General features: G+C 45.3%; 1 protein-coding gene across 1 annotated transcript in view; it reads left to right on the plus strand.

The window, feature by feature from the left end:
* Positions 1–14,984, plus strand: part of LOC138269465 (cadherin-9-like) — a 783,906-nt gene that overhangs the window by 453,864 nt on the left and 315,058 nt on the right. The window contains exon 3 of the mRNA XM_069218797.1: positions 5,503–5,797. Coding sequence (XP_069074898.1) covers positions 5,503–5,797 — 295 coding nt within the window. The remainder of the gene's footprint in view (positions 1–5,502; positions 5,798–14,984) is intronic.

Genomic DNA, 14,984 nt, shown 5'->3' on the forward strand with positions numbered 1-14,984 from the left:
CGCTGGGCATGTAAAAACAAAGCAAGACCTGCCCGGACGCGAGAGTGCTGACTGGATCGACGCATCGCTCTCCTGCAGTAAGAAGAAACGATGCGCCCGACCTGGTGAAAGGAGAAATGACGCAAGTTCCCGCTCATGAGTGGAATCAATGCATCGCAAGCCCTTTTTGACGTGCACTCGCCCGTACAGGGTTATTTTTGACGCACCCAAGGTTCTTTTTCACACTAACAGTGTTATTGTGTGTTTGAAACTACTTAAAGACTCTTTTTACATTTTTATTAATAACTTGACTTGTGTAAGGTGGACTTTTGTTGTTTTGGTCTTGTTTTGCTTAGATAAATATTTCCTATTTTTCTAAACCTGTGTTGTGTCATTTTGTAGTGTTTTCATTAAGTTACTGTGTGTGTTGGTACAAATACTTTACACCTAGCACTCTGAAGTTAAGCCTACTGCTCTGCCAAGCTACCAAGGGGGTAAGCAGGGGTTAGCTGAGGGTGATTCTCTTTTACCCTGACTAGAGTAAGGGTCCTTGCTTGAACCAGGGGTAACCTGACTGTCAACCAAAGACCCCATTTCTAACATTGGTGGTTGGGATTTGGACTGGTATTTGTACTTGACATACAGTGATTAAGTGTACACTAATATTTTGAGTGCAGACCACTACGTGACCACATACTATTTGTTTGGTGATCTTTTGATTTTTTCTCTTTGGGACTATTTTTGTTCTACTTCTATTTTTTGCTGATTCCTTGATTGTCTTTCTTTGAAACTTCATTTGGGAACTTGTTTTTCTGCTTTTGGAACTTTGCACTTGTTTTTGAATCTTCATCATGTCCCAAGCTGGAAATGCATCAGTTGGAGCTGACTTTGACCTTGAGAAATTGGAGAGTTATGCCAAGGCTCAGTTGAAGTAGTTCTGTAAAGCTTTTGACTGTCCTATTAAGACCTCATCCAGGAAGGAGGAGCTGCAAAAGGCGCTGAGGTCCTGGGTGACAGCCAAGAGCACTGAAGGGCACACAGAGGATGAGGGAGATGAGGAGGAGGAGTAAGAGTGTTCTGTACACAATGGTATTGTGGATGGGCCTGTTATGTCCAGGGAGAAGGTCTCCAAGGCAGGTAGCAGTGACTCATCTAAGGGTCTGACACCTGAGGAGTTACAGGACAGACAGGCAGAAAGGGAGTACCAATTGGAGCAAAGAAGGCTAGCCCTTGAGGAGAGGAAGTTAGCGATGGCTCATGAGCATAGCTTGAGAGAGATGGGCCATAGAAGCCAGTCCAGTAGAGATGGTGGCAGCAACCCTACAGTGCAGCCTGAGAGGAGGGTGCACATTCCTAAAGACCTTGTGAAAGATTGCAAGAGGGAGGATGACATATACTTGTGGTTCAAGGGGTACGAGTCTACTCTCCACATGAATCTGGTCCCTGAAGCTCATTGGGGGCGGGTCTGTGGAAGCACTTTGAGGTAGAGGGGAGGGATACACTGACAGCCTTAGGGGATGCTCAGAATCTCACCTACGCTTACACTTACCCCTGAGCAATACAAGGATAAGTTTATGTCCTACAAGAAGAAGGAATCCCAAACATGGTTGGAATGTTTTGATTGTTATTGCAGGTCAATGGATGGTTGGGTGAAGGGCAGTAAGGTAAATACGTATGAGGGGCTTTACAATCTGATTGCTTGGGAGCACTTGTACAGTTTATGTTTTCCAGAGCTGCGCGAGCACCTGATTGACAGCAAGCTGACTGACCCCAGGAAGCTTGTGCAGGAAGCGGACCGCTGGGAGAGCACCAGGGTCCCAAAGAGGTATGGGGAGACCACACCAATGGTGGGCAGGGTCCCTCTCAGAAGAAAGGGGAGGGGTTAAGGGTAAACAGGGGGAACTCTCTAAAGGGCCCCAAACTGATTCCCAGGATAAGGATTCCCAACCCCCCAGTGAGAAGAAGCCATGGTTCTCCAAAGGGAACCCAGTGGCAGGTGGTCCCCCACGTAAGTGCTATGCATGTGACCAGGTGGGTCATGTGAGGAGGGACCCCAAATGCACCAAGAGTACACTGGCACTCACTGGTGCGCCGTCCCAGGGTTTGGCCAGTGTAGCGCTTGGGGAGGAGTTGGTTTCAGGTGGGATGGGAACCAGCTGAGATGACCCTTGTCTCATTAGGGGACAGTGAGATGGTCCAGAGAAACCTAGTGCCTGAAAACACTAAGAAGTACAGGCAGTGGGTGACCATTAATGGACAGAGGGTGGAGGCTCTGAGAGACACAGGAGCCAGTGTGACTACAGTGAGAAGTCAGCTGGTGTCTGAAGAGCAGATAGATCCCGGGGTACTTCACCAAGTAGTTGCAGTGGACAACTCAGAGCGCCTGTGCAGAGTGGCGCAGGTTCCCTTCGAATGGGGGCGGTCTCAGGTTCCTTGAAGGTAGCTGTGAGTCCAACCATGCCTGTTGATTGTTTACTAGGCAATGACCTGGAGGATTCCCCTTGGAAGGAGGTGGAACACAGGTCTCACTTGGAGATGTTGGCCTGCCTGGGTGGGTATGCGTATCCACCTGGTCAATGGCAGCCCGTCAGGGTAATCAAGAGCCCCTGGAGCCTGAAACAGTGGCCCTGGGGACCGCCAAGAAGAGGAAGTGCAGGGGGTGTGGGAAACCGGCCGCAGACGTTCCCGCAGTCCGGGAGGAGGCGGAGCCTAAGGGTGACAGCCCGGAGCCTACAGGGAAAAAGGTGGCTGAACTGGGGGAGGTGCCTGAGCTGTCGCATTGGCAGCAGGAAGGGGGGCCCACCAGGGAAGCATTTTGTGCAGCACAGAAGACATGTCCTACTTTGGAGGGTTTGCGGCAGCAGGCTGCAGACCAGGTGGCTGGCAAGGAGCCAGGATCACACCTGATATATTGGGAGGATGATCTCCTGTATAGCAAGCCTAAGGTTCCTGAGCCTGGGTCAGCCCATGTGCTGGTGGTATCCCAGTGCTTCAGGGCCTTTCTACTGGGGTTGGCTCATGATGTGCCTTTAGCTGGACATTTGGGGCAGGACAAGAACTCTGAGAGGCTTGTCACCCACTTTTACTGGCTCCTAATGCGCAGGCACTCAGATGCACATTGCAGGTCTTGTCAGACTTGTCAGGCAAGTGGCAAGAGTGGGAGGAAATGTAAGGCTCCCCTCTAGCCGTTGCCTGTTGTCAGTACTCCCCTCAAGAGGGTAGGCATTGACATTGTGGGGCCTCTGAATCCCAAGACAGCCATGGGCAACAGGTTTATCCTGGTCTTGGAGGACCATGCCACCAGGTACCCAGAAGCCATTCCGTTGAGATCAATCACTTCCCCTGTGGTGGGTCGTGCTTTGATGGGGGTTTTTACCCACATGGGGTTCCCCAAGAAAGTGTTATCTGATAGGGGTACCAACTACATATCCACGTATATGAAGTCTCTGTGGAAGGAGTGTGGGGTAACCTACAAGTTCACCACCCCTTACCACCCCAAAGTAATGGTCTAGTTGAGAGATTCAACCGCACCTTAAAAGGCATGATCATGGGCCTGTCAGAGCCCTTGAGGCGGAAGTGGGACGTCCTCTTGCCATGCCTTTTGTTCACCTACAGGGAGGTGCCTCAAAAGGGACTTGGGTTTAGTCCCTTTGAGCTGATTTATGGCCACCCTGTGAGGGGACCTTTGAGTCTGGTTAAGGAAGCTTTAGAGAAAGCTCCTAGTAAATCCCCCCAGGATGTATTCAGTTGCATGCTGGCTTTGAGAAACCAGACTGCCCGCTTCAGGAGTCTCGCTCAGGAGAACCAGGAAGCAAGCCAGGAGGACATGAAACGCTGGTATGACCAGAATGCCACTCTGGTTGAGTTTCAACCTGGACAAAAAGTGTGGGTGATGGCAGAAGTGGAGCCTAGGGCGCTCCAGGATAAGTGGACTGGGCCATTTGAGGTGGTGGAGCGCAAGAGTGAAGTCACCTACCTGGTGGACTTGCGGTCTCCAAGGAACCCTTTAAGGGTCATGCATGTCAACCGCTTCAATCCACACTTTGAGCAGACTGAGCTGTCAATGCTCCTTGCAACAGAACCTTGAACATCATCCCACGTCCATCAGAACTGCCTCAATCCTGCTATAGTTTAGGAAAGGGCTGAAGACACACATCTTTAAAGAACATTAAATGGAAATGCAGTAAAAGTCCACTTCCGCTATCAGAACACAACTGCCCATCTAACCACTTGTGACAATAGTGTTGCATTTGTCACTGTGCAGGGCACCACTGTCTTTCAGCTGGATTTGTGCTATCCTAAAACTACATACATACTACTTACATACATGTGTGTACAAATAGGCACACAAACACACATGCTGTCTTCTCAAGGCGAGTTATCTTTCTGTCATTGCTAATACTCAGCATGCATTTGAAAGCGAGTTATACACTAAAAGTTCTCCAAAACTGCTTTGAGGGTACCATGTTGAAAGGTGGAGCTCAGTTGTGAAGAAAGGTAGTACAACGTATTTTTGTTGGAGAAAAATGAAAACATAGGGCTATATTTATCATGCTTTCATGCAATGCAGGAAGCCCCCTTGCTATGCTGTGTTGCGTGAAAGGGCGAGGGCAGGAATGCTCCATATTTATCATCATAGGGCTCATTACTGTCACTTCCTTTCACTGGCTCACGCTTGGCTGCCTCAAGCCAATGCAGGGATCATTGCACCGTGGTGCAAGGGCTCCTGCATTGTGAGCAGGACGTTTTTTGTGCAATGAGGGACACCATCCTGCACAAAAACAATCCTGAGAGGCATTTTCTCTTTCTATGCGGCACACAGCAGAATGCAGCAAATATAGACAGAAAAAAAGTAGGAGAAATCAAGGTATTTCTCCTTGTTACATTCTGACGCATTCTCGGGTCTACCAGTATTGGCTAATCTGGGAATGTGACAAAATCCAGGGGTGGATGTGTGGGAGTATCCATGCTCCACCCATGGATTGCCTCCCTGTGGCAGAGTAATGCAAAAGAGTGATATGCGCTGTCTTGCTTTAGTCCAGATTTATCAAGCCATGCAGGCCATGCAAGGTTGCCTTGCTTGCCTTACTGAATCTGGCTTTAGTGTTGCGTCTGCCTTGAACCCCGGTGCAAGGTAGACACAACAGTATGATAAATTTGGGTCTTAGTTCATTTCAGATGAGCAGATGGATGGATGGGTCATACAGGAAATAAATCTTGATGTGCAGACCTCTGAAAAAAATGTGGTTAATTTTATTGGTGGATGCACTGCAGAATATATAGTCTTCCATTTATCAAATGTTTTCAATCATGCTGCACTATATGTTACTCGGCTTTCTGTTTGTTTTCAACTTGAATGGAACGGCTTCTTAGCGTCTGATATACTTTCTCCATTCGGTTTGTTGAAAGAAAGTCACTGCTGACCCTTATTAGAGTCAAGATCCTATTGACATGTAGTGAGTGATTTCGTTTGCCGTAGAAATGCATTTATTCATAGAATGCTTCTCTTTCTTCCTCCCAAAGCTTCACACTGATCAGGATAAAGGAGATGGAAATTTAAAATACATTCTGTCAGGAGACGGGGCTGGCAGCGTGTTTGTTATAGATGAAAACACTGGAGATATCCACGCTGCAAAGCGATTGGACAGAGAAGAGCGGGCCCAGTACGTGCTGCGTGCCAAGGCCATAAACAAAAAGACCGGCATACAAGTGGAACCCGAGTCAGAATTCATCATTAAAATCCATGACATAAATGACAATGAGCCAAAATTTACAAAGGAGATTTACACCGCAAGTGTTCCCGAAATGTCTGAAGTCGGTAAGTGCGTTATCATTTCCTGAAAAGAAAAGAATGCCTTGACGTGCAATCAATTGTTGGTTTCGGTGCCTGACACATTCTATTCACATGGGCTAATTACCAGGTTTGATGTTCGTTCTTTCTTCTGGCTATGGTTTCACGGAGTATAATGTTTCTGCTGGGGTTTGCTGGCCGTTGCCCCCCGCAACGTGAAAAGGCTGGCCCCTGATTATGCATTACTGGAACATAACATTAAGTTCTGTATTTAGCCCCTGAGCACTGCGAGTTGCAGCGCTTTTTAACTGCCTGATTACCCAGGAGGTAGTTTACATTTTCATTTAATGGTTTTGCATTGTAAAGGTGCTTTTGGGTTCAAATGTTAACAGGTAAATATTTTCTGATTTCTGGCGGTTGTGTTTCGTCTTGACTGGGGCTTGGGCGACCAGAGACTGTCCCATCTACCTTTTGGGAGCATTTGAGAGCACCAGCGTGAACTCTTGCTTAAAACTGGCCCGTCAGACCACGAGCAATAGGAAAAATCTGTAGAGCTAAGGTCCTCCACACGTCAACAGCGAGACTGATGTTCTGTTTTGCTATTACACTGCTTTGGTACACCACAAGTCAATACTCCATACGTTTCTGTGCAAAGTCTTCCTTCTTCACATTGCAACATCTAGACTCCTGGGCTAGGCCACTTGTGAATAAAACTTTTAGTGTAAACCAGTGCTTAATTTGTAAATAAAAACGTGCTGGTACTTAAAGCCCTCCTCTTAAAAACTCGCCTGTCGCAATTTAATGTGGGAAAACGGAATACTGAGGCAGCCTAATCCTGAAGCCATCTCGGGCCTCTTCAATCCATTTAAAGCCACCCCTGCCCCTTCAGCTCACTCTAGCAGCTTTCTACTTTCTTCCTTTGTGACGCCTTTTCGTTTTTCCCTTCCTCCGTCTTTCCCATATGTGTCTTTTGTTCGCAGCAAAGGCTTAAGGAAGAAGAATAGGCGCCGGCCCTCAAAAATAAGTGCTGGTGCTCAGCACCGGAAACAACAAGCTCAAATTAAGCACTGGTGTAAATACACTGCGCTATGTTTTCCTCATTGTTTGATTTGCTGTGTGTAGATAAACCCAGTAAGAGAACCCCATAGCGCTTATCTACCATTAAACAACACACAGTCATACACACACGCAAATACATATGTACACATATGCACATTCAACACTAAACATTAGACAGAACACTCCAAGTACTCTACATACATCGAAACAGGAATATGCCTTATAGTTGGCCAGTGTGTTGCTCCAAACAGCACTAGCCCCCTCCAATGTACTACATACAAGCAGAGCATCCAAAATAGGATATCTTTTATGTTTGATGTCAATGTTGGACACACTGCTTGCATTCAGGGCGCATTGGTGGCAAGAGCTGTTGGGAGCAATTTGATAGTGACTGCTTTTAGGAACAACACGCCACCAACACATCATGAAGATGGCACACACGCAGCAACACAAAGGCCCATATTCACTAAAAAGGCACACAATCCAATGCAGCAAGGGAACATGCTGCGCTGCATTACGTGACAGTGAGAGAGAAAAAATGTGCCCTATGTATACCGCTGTTCTGCTGTCTACTTGCGCTGGTGCACTCTATGCCGCCTAAAGCCAACACAGGCAGCCTTACGCCATTGGCCAGGATGCCACCTTGACACTGCTGAATGTTTTTGTGAAGGAATGTCTACCTTCCAGCACAAAAATAATCTTTAAAGCCATAATCCTCAGAATGAAGCACACATGAAAAAAAGAAGTAACAAGGAGAAATAAAGATATTTTTCCTTTGTTATGCCTGGATTTAGGAGGTACATCATTTTGATGCAATCCCATATTTACTGACCTTACTAAATTTGGGATTGCATGAAAATCTGTGGGTGGATGCAGGGAATCGCTCATACTCCACCCATGGAATGCCTATTTAACACAAGTTACCGCAAGACAGAGATATGCGCTGCCTTGCTTTACACTGGATTTACTAAACCACGCAGAGCCATGCAAGGTGGTGTTGTGTGGCTTAGTGAATCCCAGTTAAGGCGTTGTCTTGTTCCACCTTGCGTGACACAAAAACAGTGCAAGCCCTTAGTAGATCTGGTCTCCGGTTTAGACTACTGTTTCTTGCTAGTTCAAAGGCTTGTTCCCTCCATATGAAGAGTACACATCTCCAGGAGACCTCTAAAAAAACCTAGAAAAAAAACTGGTAGCCCAGGCAAGGATGAGCGCGTTATTATGATTCTAGGTATGTGTAAGAAATGGGGTCTTTGGTTAACAGTCAGGTTACCCCCTGTCCAAGCAAGGACCCTCACTCTAGTCAGGGTAAAAGAGAATCACCCTCAGCTAACCCCTGCTTATCCTCTTGGTAGCTTGGCACGAGCAGTAGGCTTAACTTCAGAGTGCTAGGTGTAAAGTATTTGTACCAACACACACAGAAACTTAATGAAAACACTATAAAATGACACAACACAGGTTTAGAAAAATAGAAATTATTTATCTAAACAAAACGACAAAAATCCACAATAGTCAAGTTATCAATTAAAAAGCAAAAAGAGTCTTCATGTAGTTTTAAACACACACTAACACTGTTAGCATAAAAATGTGCCCTGGGTGCATCAAAAATAACCCGCACGGGCGATTGTGCGTCAAAAAGGGCTTGCAATGCATAGATTTCACTCACTCACAAGACCTTGCGTTGTTTTTCCTTTCGTCGGGTCGGGTGTGTCGTTTCTTCTCTCCGCAGGAGAGCGATGCTTCGATCCAGGCAGCACTCTTGGACCTGGGCAGGCATTGCGTTGTTTTTACACGCTCAGTGGTACTTGCATCAGAAATCCAGCTGCACGATGGCCTGAAACCCACGCATCGCGGGTTGCGATATCCCAGCCTCCATCAGCGATGCTGCTTATCGTTTCTCCAGCTCCGTGCATCGATTCTTCGGGCGCATTGCAGGCGAGCGCCGATTTTCAGCTGCGAAGCCGGCGGCGTGTCGATTTTTCAGCTGTCGATCGGAGTCGCAACAATCTTTTCCCCGCACAGCGTTCTGTGTGTGGATTTCTTCTTAGGCTGCCAGCTTCTCCTTTAAGGGTCCCAGGAACTGGATGGGCAACACTTGGCAGAGTAGGAGTCTCTCCAGAGACTCCAGGTGCTGGCAGAGAGAAGTATTTGCTGTCCCTGAGACTTCAAACAACAGGAGGCAAGCTCTAAATCAAGCCCTTGGAGATCTTCACAAGATGGAAGGCACACAAAGTCCAGTATTTGCCCTCTTGCTCTGGCAGAACCAGCAACTGTAGGATAGCTCCACAAAGCACAGTCACAGGGAGGGTAGCTCTTCTTCCTCAGCTCTTCAGCTTTCCTCCAGGCAGAGGTTCCTCTTGGTTTCCAGAAGTGTTCTAAAGTCTGTGGTTTTGGGTGCCCTAGACCTATTTCAAAGCAAAGTCCCTTATGAATGTGAAATCCTGCCTTGCACAGGCCAGGCCCCAGACACTCACCAGGGGGTTGGAGACTGCATTGTGTGAGGACAGGCACAGCCCTTTTGGGTGTAAGTGACCACTCCTCCCCTCCCTCCTAGCAAAGATAGCTCATCAGGAAATGCAGACTACACCCCAGCTCCCTTTGTGTCACTGTCTAGTGTGAGGTGCAACCAGCCCACCTGCCAAACTGACCCAGACAGGGAATCCACAAACAGTCAGAGTCCTAGAAATAGTATAAGCAAGAAAATGCTCACTTTCTAAAAGTGGCATTTTCAAGCACACAATCTTAAAATCAACTTTACTAAAAGATGTATTTTTGAATTGTGAGCTCAGAGACCCCAAACTCTACATGCCCATCCGCTCCCAAAGGGAATCTACACTTTAATCATATTTAAAGGTAGCCCCCATGTTAACCTATGAGAGGGGCAGGCCTTTGCAACAGTGAAAAACGAATTTTGTAATATTTCACTGTTAGGACATATAAAACACATTACTATATGTCCTACCTTAACCATACACTGCACCCTGCCCATGGGGCTACCTAGAGCCCACCTTGGAGTATCTCACATGTGAGAAAAGGGAAGGTTTAGGCCTGGCAAGTGGGTACACTTGCCTAGTTGAATTTACAGTTAAAACTGCACACACAGACACTGCACTGGCAGGTATGAGACATGATTACAGAGCTACTTATGTGGGTGGCACAACCAGTGCTGCAGGCCCACTAGTAGCATTTGATTTACAGGCAGGCCATGAGCACCGGACGTCCCAGTAAATCAAATATGCCAATCATGGGTAAGCCACTTACATACACATTTGATATAGGAGCACTTGCACTTTAGCACTGGTTAGCAGTGGTAAAGTCCCCAGAGTAACAAAATCAGCAAAATCAGAGTCCAGCACACACCAACAACCTGGGAAACAGAAGCAAAAAGTTAAGGGAGACCATGCCAAGGATGAAAAGTCTAACAGTATGACTTGCTAAAGCTAACTTGAATGACATTATCTGCCTTTCCGAGCCTACGGGAGCATGACAGAGGTTTGGTGCATGATCCTTTTTTTAAACGAGCCCTGCTCAAGCCATGGAGGCAAGTCAAAATCCACAGCTTTTAAAGGTGGCAGAGATTCTGCTGATGTCAACAAATGGGATTGCTGTTCCAGCAGACCATTTAGCATTAATGTGTCTCAACAAACAGTGTCTTTGCCTTTAAATGGTTGCATAGGTTTCTACTCATTTCTCCTTTTGGGTTATTGGCATGGTCTACTCTTATTCTACTCCTTTAGTCTAAACAAACACTTAGATTGCACTTCTGACTCATCTACTATAAAATGTCACATGCACATCTATCAAATCACATTACAAAGAATATCCCATATACCTCCAACACAACAGCAGTATGCCCTTTATTATGCTATCTTGTTGCTCCCAGCAACAACTGCCACTAAGATACATCAACACAAAGTCAGCTCACAGCAGGCAGCTTACAGCATAGCTCATCGAATAGGAGAGCTCACCGACACTGCAACACTGCTCAAAGGGACCATAAAGCCAGCAACCCCAGGGGAAAGCTCAAGTCACTGGGAAACAGACATTCTTTCCTCCTAAAATATCTGCAAGCAGTTGGCTAATGCTATTAAGCTGACCCCTCCGACACCAAACTCACACAGAAATAATTCGTTGAACGTGACTCCCGAGTGACAATGAACCAGAAGAAACACTCAAAACTTTTAATCACAGGATGACTCCAATCAGTGATGAAAACCCTGGAATTGTTTCAGAGACATTAGAAGTCTGACAGTGCTGGGGGTACAAACTAATTACTAACTGTGCCATACGAATATATTAAATGATAACAACCAGTGCATAATGTTTTGAAAACATACGTGCACAGGTCCAGAGTTTCTATTAGAAGCTTATCAATGGTGTGGCTGAATGCTAGTGTGGCCCAAGACTAAGGTTACTCAGTAGCAAAGTTGCCTAATTTTATCCTCCTCATGCCTCTTTCTTCAACCTCACTCCTGTTCCTGCCTCTTTATTTCACTCTTACAGGTTCCTTTTCATCTTTGCTATCTCACATCCTCACTGTGTTCCTGTCCTCTTTCTTTCTCCCCTTAATGGCCTTTCTTTCTGGGTCTGATGATAAAAAGTAGGGTCCTGTCTCCAAAAGTGATTGTCATTGCCCACCATTTGCAAATACCAGTACAAACTGAGCACTTCTAACAATTAAACATGCTATGGAGTAACCATATGCCAAATTATCGCTGTATCCTCTTTCATGAAATCGTAGTTAAATCATCAACTGTTGAAAAGAGGGTCGTTTTGAATTGAAGTAAATCCTTGTGGAAATAATGTTTCCACCACTAACGCATTTTACACCTCAGCAGTGAATGAAAGTTCACTTTATTTAGACTTACTGGCCAAAGTAATACGCTGGCAGGAAATCCTTTCAAAGGCCGGAATTTACTGGTGGTTTTATATCTTCTGAAAAAGTTGCCACATGAATTATGTGCAATGACTGCACCTGCACGTATAATTTCCATAACTATATGCAGGTTCTGCCAGTATATCTACATTAAGGAAGTACCAACATTCCTTAACCAACAAACCTGCTTTGGCCATTACCCTGCATTGAGGAAACTGTTTTTTTAATCATTTTTCTACCACAACCTTCTTTATTCCATTGCAGATATTTCCAATGGGAAATTCTCAGATTTACCACCAATTTATCTAGCACTTTACAATTGTATTTTGGAAGAAGCAGTGACAAAATCAGTAGAGTTGGCATTGCAGAGTATTTGCAGATTGGTGTAAACCTATGTGTGTGGTTTCGCAGGGTAGGGCATGAGTTCCATTTCTGCTGTTTTCAGTCAGGTTTCCTCTCAACACCTTTCTCCATATCTGGGCTTTTGTCGGATCCTGCAAGTTTTTGTTTGAACATGATCATCAATCCAGTCCTTTGAGTCACTCTGGGGTCCAGGGTTGACAATAGGGTTGCATGTTCAGTTCATCGTCCCCACACAACAGATCAGCAGGGAGCAGGTCAGCCCAGCAGAGCAGCATTTCCTTGTAGAGCATCAGACCAGCAGAGTGACAGTCCATTTAGCAGCAGGTAGTCCTTCTTCCTGCCAGAGTATCCACAGGTCCAGAAATGCAATGAAGAGTAGGTTTCTGGAATCCTTCTTTTACTCAGAGTTGTGTCTTTGAAGTGGAGAGCAGCTTCTAGATGCATGACTTAGAGGAGCACAGATGTCCTGCCTTCCCTAGCTCCAGACTAACTACAGGGGTTATGCAGCTCTTTGTGTGGATACAGGACACAACCTATTCGGGTGTAAGTGAAACTGGGTCCAACTCCTCCCTCCCATTCTTCCAGTGATGGCCCATCCAGTCACACCTATGCTCCACATTGTGTGTGGCAGTCTAAGAGGAATAGACAAAGCCCAGTGTTGAATGCACCTAGCCATGTGACCAGAGACAGGCTGCAGGTACCAAATTGCTAAGGCAAGAAAATGCCATCTTTCTGAAAGTGCCATTTTCAGACCTGTAATTTAAAATCCAACTTCACCATAAATTACGATTTTAAATTAGGATTCAAGACACCAAACAACAACCAGTCATTTCTCCCCATTTGACAATTACACTTATAAAATGTAATAAGACTACTCCAATGTTATCATAGGGTGAAATAGGCCTTGTAGTTGTGAAAAGCAAAGTTAAGAGTGTTTCACTACCAGGACATATAAAACATAAAGGTACATGTCCAACCTCTTACATACACTGCACCCTGCCCTTGGGGTCTGCCCCTAGGGTCTAACTTTGGGGTGACATAAATATATTGAAAAGGAAGGTCTTTTGCTAAGTCGGCATGACAGGTTAAAACTGGACACACAGGCTCTTCAATGGCAGGCCTGAGACATGCTTAAATGGCTACTTAAGTGGGTGGCACAACCAGTAATGAATACCCACTAGTAGCATTTAATTTACAGGCCCTTTGCACCTGTAGTATCACTTTACTGGGGACCTATAAGTTAATCAAATAAGCCAATGTGATATAAGCCAATTCTACCATGTTTTTTGCAGAGAGCACAAGCCTTTTAGCACTGATTAGTGGTGTTAACATGCCTAGAGCCCTAGTGTTATAAAAACAAATTCAGCGAACCGTGCAGAAAGGGCCAGTCCCAACAAGTACACATTGCAGCAAACAGGAACCTGTATTACTTACAGGTCAAGCCTTTTGACATTCTATTGAAATGTAAGTATGATTCTTATAAAACTTTTTTGCTAAACGTAAGGTAAGATGCTGTGTGTGCTGAATACATACTAGAAATCAAGATCTTTTTTGAGTTCCTTAGTAAGAAGACATTAATTTGAAATGCCTTAGAATATTTCTTAAAGTGGGTTGTTGAACCTTTAAAGTAGAGTATAAAAGTGCTACATGGGATAATAACACAACAAAACACTATTTTCATGAAGCAAAGGAAAAGATGTGTATGCTTTGCTCAAAATATAGATATGCATGAGGTGTATGTATTACTTTGAAGTGTGCACGTTTAAGGATTCAGCTACAGACTGTTTACATATTAGTTTCAATACACAGGGTGTGCTTTGGGGTTTATGTAATCATGAATTTCCTGAGATGTGAATATGTATTGCTTGGTGTAATCTGTTTATGTGAGGTTTCATTATGCAAAAAGCTGCTTGGCGCTGGTAAGCAATTTGTGGACCATTACGGTCTCCATTACATTCAAACTTTGTGTGCTTAAACACAGACTGGTGTGCAGTATACAGAGCACCACGGATACCCACATATGTGGTACATTGTTCTTCATGCTACCTATGCCCTTAATGATGCTGAAAACTCCCATCAGTCTTCATGAAACGTGAGAGTGGTCCTGCTTTGCTAAGTGAGCTTCCATTGCGAAATCTCAGAGTGGTCCTTCTTTTCTAATGCTCTCTGTTCATCCATTTGACCAGGTGCACAGGCATTACTTAGTCTTTGTGACTGTTAGTGTGGCGAAGTCTGTCTTGTCATCATGTGTACAATAGCACCATCAGTCAGCACTTGAAAAGGGGACAGCTACCCCAGGTGGGAATTGTAGTCTGCAATAATATTCAGGGCTATGATAAATGCCAGCCACCTTTCGATAGATGGACTTTCACGAGACTCCCTACGTACCACTTTACAGTGTGCATCTTCTATGTTAGGTGAATAAACACAGTCAAGGGGAATTCCCTTACATTCATGAGTATAAGCTCCCAAATAAGGACATGCCCTCCTTTGAGTGTCGGCTAAATGCGCAGGCACACTTGAAAACAGATTGGTTCCTGTGGAAAACATTGTCATACCCAACTCTGGCTTCTATAGTTCAAAATTATGTCACTATTGCCATTAGTGGTATTCATTTCAACTATTCGACATCTGAGTGTATCACAATGTCCAGTATCATGTGCTCCTTTCATGGCTGTAGAATGCATTGAAAGCTCTCACTCTAGAAGTAGACAGCAGAGCCCCTGACTCTCCATCTTAGGAGCCTCAGTAATGGATGGGTTTGTTATGAGCTAACTAGAAGAGAGCAGTGGTATAATGCAAAATAATGCCACCACTCCCCTGCAGAATCTGTGGACGGGCCTCTAAGACTCCACTATGGCACAGATATTCTTAATCCTCAGGCTGAATGTGGGCTCTCTGAAGAGCGGGACCCCAGGC

The sequence above is a fragment of the Pleurodeles waltl genome, chromosome 2_1 (genome assembly GCF_031143425.1).
Source record: "Pleurodeles waltl isolate 20211129_DDA chromosome 2_1, aPleWal1.hap1.20221129, whole genome shotgun sequence".
NCBI lineage: Eukaryota > Metazoa > Chordata > Amphibia > Caudata > Salamandridae > Pleurodeles > Pleurodeles waltl.